General features: G+C 42.7%; 1 protein-coding gene across 2 annotated transcripts; it reads right to left on the minus strand.

The window, feature by feature from the left end:
- Nucleotides 1–2,746: 2,746 nt before the first annotated feature.
- LOC125355492 (flavin-containing monooxygenase 5-like) lies at nucleotides 2,747–17,087 on the minus strand. 2 transcript variants are annotated; one of them, XM_048351891.1, is made up of 9 exons: nucleotides 16,889–17,087; nucleotides 16,577–16,752; nucleotides 14,224–14,412; nucleotides 13,231–13,393; nucleotides 12,030–12,172; nucleotides 9,428–9,627; nucleotides 7,547–7,902; nucleotides 4,477–4,549; nucleotides 2,747–3,298 (listed from the first exon to the last, which is right to left on the minus strand). In XM_048351891.1, exons 2-9 carry the CDS (start codon nucleotides 16,709–16,711, stop codon nucleotides 2,953–2,955), a joined length of 1,605 nt encoding a protein of 534 aa, XP_048207848.1. In that variant the 5' UTR covers nucleotides 16,712–16,752; nucleotides 16,889–17,087; the 3' UTR covers nucleotides 2,747–2,952. The 2 variants fall into 2 exon arrangements, with proteins under 2 accessions (XP_048207848.1, XP_048207847.1); XM_048351890.1 differs by having other exon boundaries at nucleotides 16,577–16,758; nucleotides 16,888–17,087.
- Nucleotides 17,088–19,661: the final 2,574 nt, after the last annotated feature.

Consider the following 19,661-nt stretch of genomic DNA (forward strand, 5'->3'; position numbering starts at 1 on the left):
ACCAAATCCTTCCAGCAGACAAGAGGCAGGGGTGTGGGACATGGCAACATCGTGCCCCAATATTTGTAGGCCGGGGAAAGGCCCTGGTCATCAAAAGTTTAAAAATTTAATGTAAATAATGCTTCCACTAGGCGATCCTGGGGCCACCGCCCATGTGCCCCTCCTGGTAGTCCCCTCTTTAATTGATTTTTAAGAGTAGCATGTGTGCGCTCAACAATGCCCTGTCCTTGGGTGTTAAAGGGGATACCAGTTGTGTGCTTGATGTTCCATTCTGCACAAAAGGTGGAAAAAAGAGAGGTTGAATAGGCAGGACCATTGTTTGTCTTGAGGGAGAATGGAGCTCCCTTAACTAGCATTGCCTGTTTTCATGAGGCAATGGCCATGCATGTATTTTCTTTAGGTTGGGACACCGAAAAACAAGTGAGAAAAAGGTGTGACCCTTTTGAGAACTTCTTTATGGCATTAAAAAAATACATTAAAAATTTACACCTACTTTAGTTTGGGAATTAACAGAATATTTTAATAAAATTGCAACAGCAAAATATGTCAATTGATGAATATTCACGTATAGTCTTCTATAACTTGTCTTTGTATCTTGAGTGATTGGGGTTTAATATCCTGTTAACATGGGGCTAGGGATTTAGCTCAACGGAAGAGCAGTTGGCTGGCAAATGCAAGGTTCTGAGTTCAATCCGCAGTGCAAGCACGCAAGCACACACATGTGCACACACACACGCACACACAAAATCTTATTCACATCTTACCTTCAGCTTGGTTTAGAACCAACCAATGATGGTTCGGTAGCCTCACATGTTATAAGTAGAATGAAAGAGTTGAAGCAGCTGAAAATGACACTGTCTATACAGGAAGCTGGGCACTGAGAGCCGCAAAGAGCCCAGCTAGGCACTCAGGGCAAAGCCCCTTCCACAGAGGCTCTGCACCCTCCCCGGCCTTGAGCAGTCATACATGGCACTTTAAGCACCATGTCTTGGCCTCTGGGAATCAGGTCAGGGCCCACTGCCCCCAGGAACACATGCCTGTGAACAGCAGACTTGTTGGGCCCCACATGTGGGGGACAGGCATGCTGTTGGAGCCACTAAAGGATGAGTAGAGAGCCTTCACCAACCTTTCTTCAGGGTATTTGTGTTAGTCTAATGGAGTCCTTCAGTTTGTTCAGATTGAATGTGTAGTTAAGTAATTGATGGTCATTCCCAAATGCACAAACATTGCATCAAAGTGTCTTACAAGCATGCACCTGCCTGGCATGTTAGTGCATTTTCTCTGGGGATTCAATGTAGCTGGCAGGTCATGCTTCTTTAACTTCTCCAGGAAACAAGAAAAGTGCAAAACTTCATTGGATGAGAGAATAGAATCAACACTAGATCTAAAGGCAACACCCTGATGTCTATTTCATATGCTCTGTTTTATAGACATTCATAAAAAGCCAGTACAAGCAGAAAACTCCTACAATTAATTAATGTCAATTCTAAGATAAGGTTCTTGTCACTCAGACTTTACTTGAGGAAGAACAGATGAGAAATCACAGTACATGTAAGTACAAATAAGTCAGTAACTTATTTCCTGAACTTAAGTCTTGCTGAATGCTCCCATGAGAACTAAGAGATTACAATAAAATTTGGCTAGCTAAGAAAAGTCAAGTAGAGAGTACTTGTAATCCTGACTACTCAGTAGGCTGGGATTTGAAGATCCAGATTCAAACCCAGCCCAGGCAGAAAAGTCTAATCTCTAATAAACCACCCAACGTGGTTTCCAAAAGTGGAAATGAGGCTCAATGAGAAAGCACTATCACTGAGCAAAAAGCCAAGTGAGAGGATAAGACCTTGAGTTCAAGCCCCACTACCAGTGCACAAAAAAGTTAAATGCAGTAGTAGATGGTAAATTATTCTAATGACCTATTAGCCTAGAACGTTGAAAACAGATTCTTTATTACAAAAATGAAGACAGTTGCTTAGGAAGTAAAAGTGAGAAGTCCTAGGATATACCAGTGAACAGCAAGTTAAAGGTCTTAAGTATATACATGTCCTATATTAAGTTATATACAATTATGATAAGATGATTGTTTCTCTTGTTTCCCGGCATATATTCATTCAATTACAATGTTAAAAACTAATCAGATAGAGCTTCTCATAGAAAGTCAGTCATTTTTATAGGCACTGACTTAGGGTCCCCATTAAAAAATTTGCTGAACCATAACTATGTATTTATTTAGCATGAACCACACATCAAAACTCTGGCTATAGACATATAAAAGAAGACTCAAAGAGAACCTGAGAGCTAGATGCTGGCGGCGCATATCTATAATTGAAGCTATTCAGGAGCATGATATCTGAAGATCCCAGTTTAAAGCCAGTTCAAAGCAAACAAATTTTAGAGGCTCTATCTCCAGTTAACTTTCCAGAAGTTAGCTCAAAAGTATAAAAAGCCAGAAATATAGGTCAAGTGGTAGAATGTCAGCCTTTAGGGAAAAAGCTAAGTGACATTACCCAGGCCCTGAATTCAAACCCCAGCACAAAAAGAAAGAAAGAAAGAAAGAAAGAAAGAAAGAAAGAAAGAAAGAAAGAAAGAAAGAAAGAAAGAAAGAAAGAAAGAAGGAGGGAAGGAAGGAAGGAGGGAAGAAGGGAAGAAGAGAGGGAGGGAGGGAGGGAGGGAAGGAAGGAAGGAAGGAAGGAAGGAAGGAAGGAAGGAAGGAAGGAAGGAAGGAAGGAAGGAAGGAAGGAAGGAAGGAAGGAAGGAAATCTGATCTCACAGCCTAGGATCTGCTGGAAGGAAAAAGTGATAGATGAAGAATGAAGAGAAGGGAAATAAGCTGATAAAAATGAAAGATAGATGTCACTGTAGGGAAAAAGGGAAGGAGATGAAAACTTCTGGAAGAGAAATGAAGGGGATCTGAAGGCCTCTCCACTGAAAGCTAGAGCTTTGACAGCAGTACATCTAGAAGTAAGCCAGAAGGACAGCACAGAGAACCACCACTAGTATAAATCTGCTCATGGTTATCACTGAAGATGAAGAATTACTCCTATCCACAGCTCTGGTCCTCAGAGGCTTTTTCACGCGATCTTCTGTGGTTAAGATGGTTTCTCGAGCTCTATCCCACTTTCCAGGACCCTGCAGACGGTACTGGGCAGGAGTACAGGGGCCAAATAGGACCTTTAATGCTAGCTTGGGGTCAGTGAAGGCCAGAGACCGTAGATTGGGCCTGACACCCACACACTCAGCAAGCTCTTCCATGGTATCTATGTAGTCTCCCTGAATGGTGTGGCGCTGGCTGTCCACATACCTGAAGGAGAGAAGACACAGGCCTTGAACTATCAGCAATTCAACCAACCCTTCAGTCAATGCTCTCTAACTCTCTGCTTGGTTTTGGACAAGGAATAGTGGAAACCACAGAAGACAACTATCACCAATTCTAAGGATCTTATGATGGACAAGAGGAGATAAGAGAGACAGAGGACTCAAGCTTTTGGTAAATACTGTGGGTTTTGAATGCTAAGTAGACTTGGAAAGAGAGTAGAGTTTAAAGAGAGCTGTCATAGGTCTTGCAAGGGTAAGACAAAAACACAGAAGAATATTCAAAATCAGGTGAACAGAGCCAGGCACTGCTGGCTCATGCCCATAATCCCAGTGACTCAGAAAGCTGAGATCTAAGGATTGCCGTTCAAAGCCAGACTGGGTAGGAAAGGCAGTGAGAATCTTACTTCCAATTGACCACAAGCCAGAAGTGGAGCTGTAGCTCAAGTGTAGAGCACCAGCTTTGAGCAGAAAAGACAAGTGACAGCATGAGGCCCTGAGTTCAAGTCCCACTATTGGCACCAATAAAATAAAAGTCAGGGGAACAGCAACATGGAGGTATGGGCAGTCATGGACATAGGTCTTGACTACAGCACCAGAAGGCAAACATGAATGCAGAAGGGCCAGCCCAGCATATACAGATGCAGAAAGCAACCACAAAGGCTTTCTGGCATAAGATCTTGAATTCTTTTATGAGTCATTGACAGGGGCAGGAGTATCCACAGAGCAGGCCCTCCCAAAGTCAAGATAAATTGGAACCCACAAGGAAGATGGAGGATGACTTATTCTACAAGAGTAAGTGGCTCTCCAGGTACAATAGGTATATTACGTAGAGATGTTCCAAGCTAAGAAAATATTTTAGGGGGGGCAATATGCTTTACAGGAAGGAATGGAGTTGGGAATATAGCAGACTTTTCTTTTTTGTAAACAGTACTGGGATTGAACTCAGGGCCTTATGCTCTCACTTGGCTTTTTTAAAAATTAAGATTGGCATTCTGCCATTTGAGTAATGTCTCCTCCTTACATTTCATGGGTTAATTTTCAATAAGATAGTTACATGAACTTTTCTGGGCAGGCCTTGAACTGTAAGCCTCAAATCTCAGATTACAGACTGGAGCCAACAATGTCTGGCCTATAATCCTACATGTCCCTGGGAAATTTTCTTACCTTTTTGCCATTTCCTCTTGAGTCTTCATTATTTCTGCCATCATTTCACTTTGTGAGGGCAATTTCTTTATCCCTAAAGAGAAAAATGAAATTCGGAAGCATACAATATCCCGGTAAGGAATAATGATCCCATTAACAATTAGTACACTGTAGAAAATTCTTAGAATTTAGAATAATTTTCTGTACCCAAATTATAGTTTACGGAGCTGGGGATATGGCCTAGTGGTAAAAGTGCTTGCCTCCTTTACATGAAGCCTTGTGTTCAATGCCTAAGCACCACATATATAGAAAAAGGCAGAAGTGGCGCTGTGGCTCAATTGGCAGAGTGCTAGCCTTGAGCAAAAAGATGCCAGGGACAGTGTTCAGGACCTGTATTCAACCCGAGGACTGGCAAAAAAATTTATAGTATAATTGAGCACCTTATCTTATCACTATTGAAATATGATACAAGTGGAGCAAGCCAAATCTGAAAATTGGAAATAATAAATGACCCCAAATCCAAGTTTCTTTCAGTGTGTGTGTGCACATGCATGTGTGTATGTGTGAGTACTGGGGTTTGAACTCATAGCCTTAAGTTCTCAATTAGATTTTTCATTCAAGGCTAGAGGTCTACCACTTGAACCACAGCTTCACTTCCAGCTATCGCTGGTTCATTGAGGATAAGAATTTTTCAGACATTTCTGGCTGCACTGGATTGGAACTTACATCCTCAGATCTCTGAGATCTGAGCTAGGACTACAGGCATGAGCCATCAGGGTCCAACACAAAGTGTTGCTGTTTTAACCACTGAGAAAGAAATAAAAATAAACTTATCTCTCACACATTTATACTAAAGGTCAATGGAAGATAATCCTCCCCCTCTAAACCTTGCATTTGCTAAGAGTTAGAAAGGAAAATCGAGAGCAACTCTTATTGACAATCTTCCCACATAAATTCCAGCACTGAAACACTATAGTAGAAGATTGTGTAGTGAAATTTCATGTCAAGGACACAACTGAACCAACAGCCAATCATATTTCAGTAAAAATAAAACAACAGCAGTCTAGCTTACTGTTAGCCTTATACCCCAATATGTAAGCTCCAGGTCCGGTAGAAATCTTTAGACACATCTGATTCTTAGGTAATATTCCATAGAATTCTGGAACATTGAATTTCAGAATGGAAGTACATGTTACCTAACAAGTACCACTAAAACCAAGTGGTAATCTCTTTCTTTCCTAAACATCTCTGGTCATAGAGATCTCATTACCTTCAGAGGAGGTCATAGAATTGGATGCTTTAGTCTTGGGAACATTGTTCTTTGCCTTGCTGGTTACTCTTTCCAGGGCATACCCCAACAAGTATGCTCTGTGCCTCTCCTAAACCACAGGAGTCCACACTCACCACTCACAAAGAACCTTCTGAGCTGGGTGCTGGTGGCTCATGGATATAATTCTAGAAGCTCAGGGTATGAGACCTGAGCACTGTGGTTCAAAGCTAGCCCAGGTGGGGGCTGGGGATATAGCCTAATGGCAAGAGTGCCTGCCTCGGATACACGAGGCCCTAGGTTCGATTCCCCAGCACCACATATACAGAAAACGGCCAGAAGCGGCGCTGTGACTCAAGTGGCAGAGTGCTAGCCTTGAGCGGGAAGAAGCCAGGGACAGTGCTCAGGCCCTGAGTTCAAGGCCCAGGACTGGCCAAAAAAAAAAAAAGCTAGCCCAGGTGGATAAATCTGAGACACTCTTCTCTCCAGTTCACCAGGAAAAAGCAGAATTAGAGGTATGGCTCAAGTGAAAAGCACAAGACATTGAATTCAAGTCCCAATACCATCCCAAAAATAAATAAATAGATAGGTAGGTAGATAGATAGATAAATGCCTGTGTGTTTTTCCATGTATTCTCATTTAGCCAGAGAAATTATTGCTTATACTTATAATTCTGTGAGGAAACAGCAAAATCAGATTAAGATTAGTCACTGAGATTGCTCAAGAAACCTATTTTGGAACTTGATTTTCAAATTACTTCTCACCACTTAGACATTTCCTAGAGGTCTGAGGCAGATAATTCATTTAAAATATCTACTGGGCACTGGAGGCTGACATTTGTAATTCTAGCTTCTCAGGAGACTGAAATGTGAGAATTGTAGTTCAAAGCCAGGCTAGTCACAAAAGTCTACAAGACTGGTCTCCAATTAACCAGCAAAAAGCTGGAAGTGAAGCATTGCTCAAGTGGAGGATATCCCCTCCTTGAGCATAAAAAGCCAAGTGAGAACGAGAGTGCATGGTCTTGATTCAAGCTCCAGTATTCTCATAAAGTAAAATAAACAAAAATGCTAGATTTAATTAACCCTTTAGAAGCCTAACCGTTTTGCTATCTCACCGAGGCCACTACCTTAAACATTTTCTCTTGTGCATTTCTGAAAAGCAAGATGAAGGACTATGGAAAGCACAGAAGATTTTGAGAGACTGACAAGTCCACACTCTGGAATAGTCTACAACCAGGTCTTAATTTTGGGCTGGAATTAGTTGACATCATGTCTTAGTATTTAATTTTATCTGTAATAAAAGGTTATTTTTTGATTCATGAATACACACCAATTTTCTCAAATCTGGCGTGACCTTGGGAACATTTCTTCAAAGACCTTATGCCTACCCTACCTCAGACTTAGGAAATAAGCATTGCCAAGGATGGAATAAAGTCATACCTAGTTGGGAAAAATTTCCCATCTGATGCTGGTGTATGTCTATGGGTTTAAATGATTAATATAAACTGCTAATCTACATTAATATGGATTATTGAATAAGGTAACATTAATAATTTAAGTGGTTATTGAATAATATAGCATTCAGAATGTATGTGGTGAATACATTTCTTAATAAATGGTTCCTATAAATTGTTACTATTACATATTAATCTTGGTTTTTACTAAATTTTACATTCACTTAAAAATAAATTTTCAGTACTAATTTTGAGCCAAGCACCATTAAAGTCATGTAGACTGTCTCTAGCTGTTTAAAAGGACATACACAAAAGGAAATAACTAAAGGGATCACCCAGTAATAAAGCAGTTAGTTTGTATCTCCACTTACCTTTAAACACTTGAGTGGCCCAGCGTGCTTGGAGCTCTGCAATGGGCATGATGGCTCCCAAGGGCTGGATCAAGCCTATGATTGCAAACGTTGGCTTTTCCAGGAGAGGAGGGAAGACTTTCTTATACAGGGATACCTTATTTTTTACCACATTGACAGAATCATCTTTAAGAAAAGGAAAGGCAAAACTATAGCCTGTGGCAAAGATGACAGCATCAATGTCATCCTCCCTGGAACCATCCTCAAATATGGCAGCCGTCTCTGTGAATTCTTTCACATTTCCTTTCACTTTCACCAAGCCGGAAATGATACGATTTGGCAGCTCATCATTTACTGTAGGATGCTGACTCAGAGCTCTGTCAGTGGTAAGAAAGATAAAGGGAAGGACAAATGAGTGACCAAGAGAGACATGAGGGGAGACAGAAAAGGGGAGAACAAAACAGAAATCCTAGCTGGCACCATGGCTGGCTCAAAGGACTCATGCTTGTAGTCCTAGCTAATCAGAAGGTGGAGATCTGAGGATCATGGTGTAAAGCCAGTTCAGCAGAAAAGCCCATTAGACTCTTATCTCCAATTAGCCAGCAAAAAGCCAGAAGCAAGTCTTGTGCTGATGGCTTAGGCCTGTGGTCCTAGCTACTCAGCAGGCTGAGAGTTGAGGATGGCAAATCAAAGCCAGCAAGAAAATCCATGAGACTCTTATCTCCAATTAATTATTGAAAAGCAGGAAGTGGTACAGTGCTAACATTGAGTATAAAAGCTTGGGGACAGTGCTCAGACCCTGAGTTAAAGCCCTAAACCCAGCACACACACACACACACACACACACACACACACACACACACACAGCCAAAAACAAATGGGTGGCTCAAATATCTGAGCACTATTTTTGAGCAAAAAAGCCAAGTGAGAGCTCAAGGTCCTGTGTTCAAGCTCCGATATCAGCACACACATACCCTGAGATAATAGAAATGAGCGTCATGTCATGGGAAGGTGATTTAATATGCCACTGGTTTCTTCCTCAGTCCATCCATGGAACTTGGAACATCTACTTTATACCAACTCAGCCCAGATCAGAATCTCAAGGCCAAAATGGCCTCTGGATGGCATTGAAAGTGAGGGCACTAGAGAAGTGAAGGAAGACTTTATTTGACAAGTGGCGATCTTTCTTTTTCCCATGGCACTAGCACTCTGCGGTTTGAAAAGGCTATGGGTTAGTAGTTTTCACCTGCATACTAATAAGTCTGGTAGTACACGGTGTTCAACGTTCTTTTCATCCCTTTTCCAGTTTTCAGTATTGTGTCATTTCTCTCATGTTTAGGCATAGTATAATGCCTAGCTCACAGCAAGCCTTCCAGTGTGTATTACATGACTGAAGGAACAATGTAATGCCCCCTATAACTTTTTTTGGTTGTTGTTGGACACCACATACATGAGGAAATGATTAATGCCAAGGAGGAGTATAGACTGAAAGCAAAATCAATAGAGGAGTATCTTCTGTGGTTCACATGGTAGAAATTTCAGGTTCTGAAATTTCCTTTTTTTCCCCCACTGGTAGTAGTGTTTTGAACTCAGGGCCTCATGCTGGCTAGGAGAGCGCTCTACTGCTTGAACTACTTTCCAGCCCTTTTTGCTTCACTTACTTTATTCTAGACAGGGTGCTTTTGCACGGGACAGCCATGGACTGTGATCCACCTTCTTATTCCTCCCTGTAGTTGGAATGACAAGCTCATGCCACCATACCCAGCTTGTTGAGATGGGGTTTTGCTAACATTTTGTCTGGGTTGCTTAAAATGTGATCTCCTGATCTCAAAATATGGGCATTAATAGATCATCCTGTGTGCCTTGGCCATCACCATCTCTACTCTGGTTCTGAGAACTTACCTATGTTTAGGTTTCAAGCCAAACATTTCATGGTCAAACCGTTGGTTCATCTGCCTTTCCAGAAATGAATTTGACACTGATGGACCACACATCTTTGATATGAACAGGCGAAATCGAGAGGACATTTGCATGTCAAAGGGATAACCATGTTTACCCACACGGTTGAGGATCCAAGCTCCTCTCCTGGTGCTGAGGAATACCTGGCACATGAGAACAAGGGTTTGTTCTGTCATTGAGGCTCATGGTCCACCCAAAACACCACTCCTTCTTTTAAGATTAAATTCAAGCTCACTCATCTAGCCTCCATGATCTTTGAACAAAAATTCCCTAAATTTTTCCTTCCTGAACATTAAGGTTATAATGAATATGGTGCCTTCATGATCCATGAATACGTCTTGATATGATTTGCAACTTTGTCTCTGTTCAAAGCTCTTTTACCCAGAAAATCCTCTCCCTCTTCTTCCTCCTGGGATCCAGATCAAACCTGTGTACCAGGGCACCAGTGACATTTCAGGCTGACAAACTTCTCTTCATCTTCTGAAATGCCTTAGCACTCACCACTGATGGAATTCATTAACAATGATGTAACAGGCTGAGCACTGGCTCAGCACATTTGTAGTCTTAGCTACTCAGGAGGCTTGGATCTTGGAATCACAGTTCATATCCAGCCCAGATAGTAAAGTCCATGCAACTCTTATACCAATTAATCATCAAAAAGGTAGAAGTAGAGATGTGGCCTAAGAGGTAAAGCACTAGGTTTGTATGTTAAAGAGTGCAAGAGCCTAAGTTCAAGCCCCAGTACCAGCACCAATTCTTTAAAAAAGATTTCCTATTCACTTCCAATTTTCTGGTGGTTAATTGGAGATAATAGTGACGTAAAATAATATATCACAAGGCTGTTGTGACAATTAATGTTGTGTTAATAAAAAATAAGTGTGTTATATGGGAAACACAAGATCAATGCTAACTGGCTGTTATTCTTTTTTGGTTTTCATCTATGTCTTGTTTAAAGCAAGTAATAGATTAATAAATGGATTTATGAGAAAACAACAAATGGATTATTTTTAAAAATCAATATAATCTTGGATGAAATTAATCTGAAAAGGGACATTTTCTCCTCACAAAATGATTATTCCCCAAGAATTACACCAGAGTTCTGTGATACACTGAGATGTACAGATCCACTGAAACTTACAAATCACTTTTCATAAATTCAATATGACACCAACTGAGATGCCAGCAACTGAGCATCTATGGCCTGCATCAGTGCTGATGGTGTTGTTCCTGCTACACAGGGCTGGTTCTGCTGTGCATTTTCCTGGGCCCTTCACAGACAAGGCTGGCTGGCCTCCACCCTCTTTGGAGGTTTTCTTTCTTGGCAATCTACAGTACCTGGTGCTCAGTTGCTGTTCCCTTAGCACTGATCACTAACAAACCAGACACACTGGTGATGTTAAAGAAGGCTCTTGCATTGTGTTCCCACACACTATGTACATCCATCCAGCACAACACCCATCCATGCCCATATCCATCCATCCTTCCTTCCTTCCTTCCTTCCTTCCTTCCTTCCTTCCTTCCTTCCTTCCTTCCTTCCTTCCTTCTGTTAGTTGTGGGGTTTAAACTCAGGGCCTGGGCTTTGTTTCTGAGCTTTTGCACTCAAGGCTAGTGCTCTACTGCTGTAAACCACAGTGAGACTTCCAATTTTCTGGTGGTTAATTGGAGATAAGAGTCTCACAGACTTTTCTGCCCAGGCTGACTTTTAACTAGGATCCTCAGATCTCAACCTCCTGAGTCCCTAGGATTATAGGCATGTGCCGCTAGCACCTGGCTTAAGAGTTTTTCTTTTTTATTTAGGTAGGAGACCAGGTTTTGAACTCATTACCTGATGCTTTGGCCTACTGGCAAACACTCTATCCAATGAGTCAGGTCTCCAATCCCTATTCTTTCTTCTTTATACAATTCTTTCTTCTGAAATGTTTATGGAGTTCATTCATGGAGTAACATGCAATCACTTTTGTGGTAATAGATTCCAGTATTACTGAGCACAGTTGTTACTGGAACAGAGTTGCTGTATCAGCATCATGTAAAAAGATAAGAGCATTAGCATCTGTTTACATGGGGGGAGTGGTACTGGGGCATAAACAGGGGAACCCATGTTCTTCATTGGCTTTTTTTTTTCTCAAGACTAACGCTCTACCACTTGAGCCACATCTCCACTTTCATTTTTGGCTAGTTAAGTTGGAGATAAGAGACCCAAGGGCTTTTTTCTAAATAGATAGTCTTTGAACCACTATCCTCAGATCTCACCCTACTGAGTAGCTAGAATTACCAGTATGAGCCCCCATTGCCTAGCTTGCTGCAATAGTTTGAAGAATTTTTTAGTAGAGAATTGCAGCATAATGAATGTAACTGAGAAACAATCTGGCATGTACCTCACATTGGTAATAGAGTTAGGATTCAGTGAACACTAGACAAAATATAATCACTGGGCAGTTGGGGGTGGGGGCGGGCTGTGCACAGGTCTCTGTGCCCTTTGTGGGGTGTGCTTCCCTTCCTTGGTGAGGCTAAAGTAAAGGTAGGTCACACATTCACTGATTCCAACCTGCTTGGCGGTGTGGCTGATCTCAACAGCAAGATCCCCTCCAGAATTCCCAATGCCAATGACAATGACTCTCTTTCCCGTGAACCTTGTGGGGTTCTTGTAGTCTCGACTGTGGAAGTATTGTCCCTGGAATTTGTCGATTCCTGCCAGAGAAGGAAGAACAATGATTGAGAAGCAGCCTACATGATGGATGCCTTGTGTCATATCATGTGTTTTCAAGCTGGAATTTCCCATGTTCTTCTTTCCTTTGGCTATTCTTTAGCCTTCTTGAATATTTTCTAAGTGTTTTCTGCTCTTCTTCCTGAATATTTTTTTTCCTCTCAGGGGAAGTGATTTCCTTATTGTTAGTAGTTTGGATTTTGGCGTTGCAGGCTCACAGGACACACAGTCTCAGAAAACCATTTGTGTGGGCTTTCTATTTCCTGAGATGTCTATTCCCATTTCTCATTGTTCCTTGCTTTCTTGTTGGCTTTGTGGCTTAAGGCTGGTACTCTACCACTTGAGCCACAGATCTATTTCTAGTTTCTTGCTGGTTAACTGGAGAGTAGAGTCTCACAGATTTGTCTGCCTGGACTGGCTTTGAACTGGGATCCTCAGATCCCAGCCTCCTGAGAAATTAGAATGACAGCTGTGAGCCACCAGTGCCTGGCACTATTCTCGTTGCAATGAAAAGTGATACTCTACATTGTGTACTCTGACTATATGTATTGAAAATGGAAATCCAAGCCAAGGACTGTAATAATTCAATACTTCAAGCTCTGATTTCATCCAGAAACTCAATAGTTCTGTTTTTTTTCTTGTACTGCTAAAAAAATTCTTAATTCAAGCTAATGTTGCTCCATGAATTTTTTTAATGGAAAGCCAATGCCTGAAATTGTAGCTACTCAGGAGGTTGAGATCTGAGGTTCCCAGTTGGAACTGAGATTGAGTAGACAAACCTAAGAAACTGTTCTCTCCAGTTAACTACCAAAAAGCCAGAAGTGGAGCTGTGGCTCAAGTGGTAGAGAACTAACTTTGAACAAGAAAGCCAAGACAGCCCTCAAGGCCCTGACTTCACAAATAAATGAATAGAACTAGTGTCATGGGTTGGGTTAAGTTTAAGACTCTTCCCCTGAAGATGAGAATGAGCACAGCCCTTTGGCTCCTGATTGGTCAGGTCCCAAGTGTGGTTTCTAGTCCTCCCTGCTGCTTAGTTACTCACCAGGGAAGCTGTCCAGGGGCAGGTGTGCATCGGTGTGGTGACCTGTACAAACCATCACTGCATCAAAGACATCCACCTGCTTTGTCCCTTCACACTCTGTGACCACCTCCCACTGGCCTGATGTGGAGAAATCAGGCTGCTTCTTCACACTGCACACCGTCGTCTGAAAAGTGACAGTCACAGGAACTGCTACCCCAGCCTGTACAGTGGTGCCCCCACCCCTAAAACCCATGCAAAACACTCCCTGTTACACCTGCAGACAGCTACTATCACACCCACCATTACACCACAGGCACCTATGCACAAATTTGATTTTGCAGTCTATGAAGGGAACTGATTTGGAGCTGACAGTCATTGAGAAAACTTCTATGAGGCAGCCTGAGGACATTAGCTGGCCAACTAGCTCTGCTGCCAGGAAAAGGGTAAATTGCTAGCTCTCTTGTCTACACCTGAAGGCCCTGAGCACCTGTGGACATCTTTGGTTACATTCCAAGCCTTCCCCACAACCACTGATGTCTTCCTAACCCATGGATTGTTCCCTCTGGCTAGCTACTCCAGGATCCACTACTTCTTTGATTACTTTCCAAGAACTGCTTCACTGGATTATTGTGGCTATCACACAAAATAATACATTAGAGACTGGACCAGAAAGGATGAGAGAGCTAAGCAATTGTGGCCAAGTCATACAACCAGGAGACCTTAAAGTTCCTGGTCCTATTGATTCTACTCATTCATTTTATTAACATCCAAATAGAATGCAACAGAAACATTCTGGCAGGTGGCTTTCTATATCTGCACACAAAATATACAAAAGACCCTCCTGATTGTTTTTCAGACACAGAGAGCACCAAGAATAGAGTCTTGGCCTGGACAGGAAGGATGCAGGTAGATATCAAACCACTATCTACACATTAGCCCTGGCCAATGAAGTCACAATTTCCACTTGGCAAATAATTTTAGACACAAAGATGCCCACAAAATTCCCTAGCTGACCTTGAACCGGATATACTTGAGAAGGTCAAATTCTTTGGCGTACATCCGGAAATACTCCAGAACTTGGGAGTTGTGCATGAAGTTGGCGTAATGGTCTGGAATGGGAAAGTCACTGAAACACATCATCTCCTTAGAGGTATTGATGACCACCGACTTGTAAATACTGGCCCTGCCTGGCTCAGGGTTTTCCTGCATTAAATGAGAAGCACACAGGTTAACTTGAGAATTCACTTCATGATTTGTAAATGAGTAAACATTTGGAAAAGCTTTCTAAATAAGATGTCATGCAGAGACACACACACACACACACACACACACACACACACACACACAATATCTTCTAATACTTGCTCTCTCTCCTCTCCCCCCATGTAGTTCCTTTCTCTTCATTCAGGATTATGACGTGTTTTGTTTTGTGAGCTCTTTAAAGGTACTTTTATTGTTATTATAATTGTGATGTACAGAAGGATTTCTTTTGTGGTGTGTGTGTATGAGAGAGAGAGAGACAGAGAACAGAGAGAGAGAGAGACAGACAGACAGACAGACAGACAGAAAGGCAGACAGGCAGACAGAGTACTGGCACTTGAACTGAGTGTTGTCCCTGAGCTTTTCTTACTCAAGGCTAGTGACTGAGTTCCACTAATCAATTTAATTAAAGAGAAGAGTCTCCTGGACGGCTTCAAATCAAGATCTTCAGATCTCAGCCTCCTGAGCTGTTAGGATTATAGGCATGAGCCAATGATGCCCGGCTCACAATGAATATTTCTAACACCTCAGACTCACCAACTATTGACTTGTGGAAAGCGCACTATCAAAGTTCTGTATCTCCATGGGTCCTCTAAGCAACACTCAGTTCCTTCTGCTCTGAGAGATTCCTTTATTAAATGCATCAGGAGCTTATTGTGCGCCAGGTACGTACTTGACCTGGGAGAGAATGGGGCGCACACAGAATCTCCATGGAAATCACTGTGTTGTGATGAATCAGCACTGATTTTCAAAGAAGCGATCACAAGGTGTTGAAATTGTGCCCTGATGTTAATCAGAAAATGTTGTCAAACTATTCATTAGCAGCAAATAACCAAACCATTCAGAAGATTAAAAAGCAGAAACCTATCTAGGGAAGGGAAAGAAAAATGAGGGTGTAAGATATCACAAGAAATGTACTCACTGCCCTATTACGTAACTGTACCCCTTTTGCACAACACCTTGTCAACAAAATTTAATTAATAAATAAAAAAAAATTTAAAGAAGAAACCTGATATTCAGCTTTCTTTTTTGGTAGTTTAGTGGACAAAAGACACTCACAAACTTCCTGAGGTCTGGACTTTTGGGGTAGCTAAGATTGGTGGTGTAAGCCACAATGTCTGCAGCCTCTTCTTGAGGAGGGGAGGTAGTGGGCATGTACATCAATGACTTTGTCTCACTCCCAGTAGATGCCAGACACAATCTTCCAGCATGCTGGTATTCTGTATACTATGTGGTACCTAGGTTTCAAAACACAGAAATTGGTGCCAGGAGCCAGTCAGTGGCTTACACCTTTAATTCTAACTACTCAACAGGCTTAGATCTGAAAATCATGGTACAAAGCCATTGAGGGCAGATAAAGCCTTGAGCCTCTCATCTCCAATTAACCATGAAAAATGCACCTAAAAGAGGAACTGTGTGGCTCAAGTGGCAGAGCAGTAGCCTTGTGGGAAAAGCTAAGTGAGAGTGCCCAGGCCCTGAATTCAAGACACAGTACGCGCGCGCGCGCACACACACACACACACGCACACACGGCACAATACAACACACAAGTACAGAATGTATATAACCATGAAAGGATAATCAGATGCCCTCTGCCCTCTCCAAAAGGCAAAGAACTTCAGACTTTGGAGATGATCAAAGTTCAGAGCAAACAAAGCAATTAGATTTTATATTCCCTGACAATCCTTAAAAAATGAGGCCTATTGTGGAATTATCTAAAGTTAATTGTGACATTTAATGGAAAAAATAATATTGAAGATTGAAAAAGAGGGATTCCTAGAAGGAGTTGTGAGCAAATAAATAATTCTAGCTCATTTATCAAGGATAACACTTGCACATTAAAAAAAAAAGTTTCAGAAGGATTTTAGTATAAAAGAGCTCAAGTGGTAAGAACACTTTGAGAGAGAGGGGACAGAGAGAGAGAGAGAGAGAGAGAGAATAATAGGGAGCTGAGGGCAGCTGAGCCAGGCCCTCAGGCTGAATTCTAGCAGCTACAGTCCTGCAGGTCCCTCCATAGTCCCCTCCACCCCCTTCCTGTCAAACTCAGCATGAATCCCAGACTAGAAGAGAGCTCAGCCCAGGTGCAGAGGAGTGCCAGGAGCTTTACCTGGAACCTCCAAAGCCCTCCGATGTCGTCGGTCCTTTCGAAGCACACGGGCTCCAGGCCTCCCTCCAGGCAGCTCTTGATGCAGGTGAGCCCGCTGGAGCCCCCTCCGATCACCGCGATTCTTTTCTGGCCCATGGTCTCCCAGGTCTTGTCTGGCCTGGCGACTGTCACTCTCTCTGAAAGGAGACCCAAAGGCACACGCGTGGATCGATGGACACTTCTCAGGCCCTGGTGGCCAGGGCCAGGGAGTAGGAGGGGAGGGGGCAGGCGAAACCATAGGGCCTGCAGGTGCAGGGAGTGTGAGGTTCTCACCTAGGAGACCCGCACTTGGGATCAGCAGGCCAAGTCACTAGCTTGGTGGCTCTTACTAGGAAATGAACCCCACACAGGAACAAACCACAGCCACAGGCCAGGGGCGGGGCCTTCCTCCCTCTGGGAACACCCTCCTACTTGGCGCCCTTCCCGTTGCTGTGGGTGCTGAATCTGCCTTGGGGAAAATAAAACAACAACAACAAAAAAAAAAAAAAAACGCTGCCCCTCCCCGCAGCTCCCTCTGAGCTGCACAGACTGTCCTGGAGTCCTTCAGCTCCCAGTGTTCCTGTCACTTCCTGTCTGTGTGTCAGGCCAGAAGAACCCCAGCAAGCCCAGAGCCCTGTCCCTGGGGAAGGTAAGGCCACCCTGGGGAGCCTGCACGCCCTCTGCCAGCAGATCAGGAATCCCACCCAGCTGCTAGCTGGCTCCCTCCTCATCTGCTCCCCACTGGCTGCTGGATCTCTTGGATCACTTAGATCTGCATTGTGGCAGGAAATTTTCAGCCTTCCCCCCCCCCCCCCCCAGCCTACTTGGAGGAGCCTTCAAGTTTTGTGGAGAAGGCCAAAACATGTGCAGATTGTTTCAATAAAAGAATAGTACTTTAAAAAATAATAAAAATGCCAGTAATGGGGCTTGCTCAAGGTGGGTGCTCTACCATTGGAGCCACAGTTCCACTTTCATGGGGATTCACTAGTAAGAGATAAGAGTCTCAGGGAGGGCAGGGAATATGGCCTAGTGGCAAGAGTGCTTGCCTCATATACATGAAGCGCTGGGTTTGATTCCCCAGCACCACATATATAGAAAATGACCAGAAGTGGCGCTGTGGCTCAAGTGGCAGAATGCTAGCCTTGAGCAAAAGGAAGCCAGGGACAGTGCTCAGGACGTGATTTCAAGGCCCAGTACTGGCAAAAAAAAAAAAAAAAAGATAAATAAAATTTAAAAAAAAAAAGTCTCAGGGACTTTATTTTCTCCCCAGCTAGCATCCAACCAGGATCCTCAGATCTCAGCCTCCTGAGTAGCTAGGATTATAAGCATAAGACATTGGTACTCAGCTAAACATACTCTGTTTTGTTTTAAATCAGTCGTGGGGCTTGAACTCAGGGCCTGGGCACTGTCCCTGAGCCTCTTTGTGCTCAAGGCTAGCACTCTACCACTTGGAGCCACAGCTCCACTTTTGGTTTTCTGGTGCTTTTTTGGACATAAGAAGCTCACAGACTTTCTTGCCTGGGCTGGCTTAGAACTGTGATCCTGAGATCTCAGACCCTGAGCAGTTAGGATTACAGGCATGAGCTACCTAGGCCTGGCTAAAGATGATACTTTGTAAAAAGGCTTTCCTTCATATCCTCTTATGAGACTTTAAGATACATAATACCATCTTCTACAATGTAACTTCAAACATGTGAATATAAAATTGAATAGAGCTGCCAAAGTAATGGATACAGGCTTTCATATGCTGGCTCAGAATGAGGGCTGCAAGCTGGGTGACAGTGGCTGATGCCCTCAGGAGGTTGAAATGTGAGATTCCCAGTTTGAAGCCAGCCCAGCCAGGAAAGTCCATGAGACTCTTTTCTCCAATGAACCAGTAAAAACCTGGAATTGTAGCTCAAGTGATAGAGCTCCAACCTTGAGTGAAAAAGCTAAGGTACGATCCCAAGTTCAAGTCCCAGTACTGGCACAAAAATAAATAAAAATATTAATATAAATCAATTAATTAAAAAATTAAGTTCTAGAGTTGATGAACTCAATAGCTCCAGGGGTTATGTGACAGAGTGTATAAACTTTTTTTTCCCCTGTTGGATAGATAACAAAAAGAAAGAAGTTGAAGCCACTAGTTCAATCCTAGTCATAGAGGTCAAGGGCAATCAGTGAAAACAAAGAACAAGCATTGTCCTCCCACACAAGAGCTTATGTGCCAATTTTGCTGTCAAGCTACTCACAGTTTTATTTTTTTAGCTAAATCCTCAGAGGTTTCCTTGATAATATCTCAGTGTTGTGCCATTACTTTTCACAAGCTGACATTAAAGCGTTTATTACTCTTTTTCATGTGCATTCTCTTGGTATATTTTATCTGGCTTTTTATTTTTTTGCCAGAAGTAGAGCTTGAACTCAAGGCCTTGCACACTTGCTTGGCTTTTTCTACTCAAGGTAGGCATCTTACCACATTAGCCACACTTCTACTTCCAGCTCTTTGCTCATTAATTGGAGATGAGTCTCTTGAATTTGTCTACTTAGGGAGACATTGCACCTCCATCTTCAGATCTCAGCCTCCAATTAGCCAGAATTATAAGTGTGAGCTGCAAGCACCTGGCTTTGTCTTTTGGGATTTAAAATGTATTAGGTATTTTCTGAAGGCCAAATATGTGTAATTACATCAATCAAAATATAGTTATTCGTCTTGGGGAGAGGGGACAAGGAATACTCAAGGCTCTTTGACACCCTTCTCCACACCTTCCACTAGGGGGCACTGACCTCATTCAAACTCAAGATCAAAGGTCAAAGCTCACACTGAAAAGTCCATATCAGATTTACTAGAATTTGCCAAATGGTGCCCTTCTGTCACCATTGAACAAAAACATCCGTGGCTTAACCTGTACTGGCCAGGCTTGTTTTGGTAGGGGTCACAAATGTTTACCCATTGCTGGCACCATCTGCACAACACTGACCCCCCTGAGTTTGCTTCTGGGGTAGTTGACCTTTGCCAGTGGGGGAATGATACATGGAGTTAACACACACATCATGATTGTGTAAGCTTAGTAAAGAATGAGATCAAGTT

This window comes from Perognathus longimembris, chromosome 7 (assembly GCF_023159225.1).
Source record: "Perognathus longimembris pacificus isolate PPM17 chromosome 7, ASM2315922v1, whole genome shotgun sequence".
NCBI classification, from domain to species: Eukaryota; Metazoa; Chordata; class Mammalia; order Rodentia; family Heteromyidae; genus Perognathus; species Perognathus longimembris.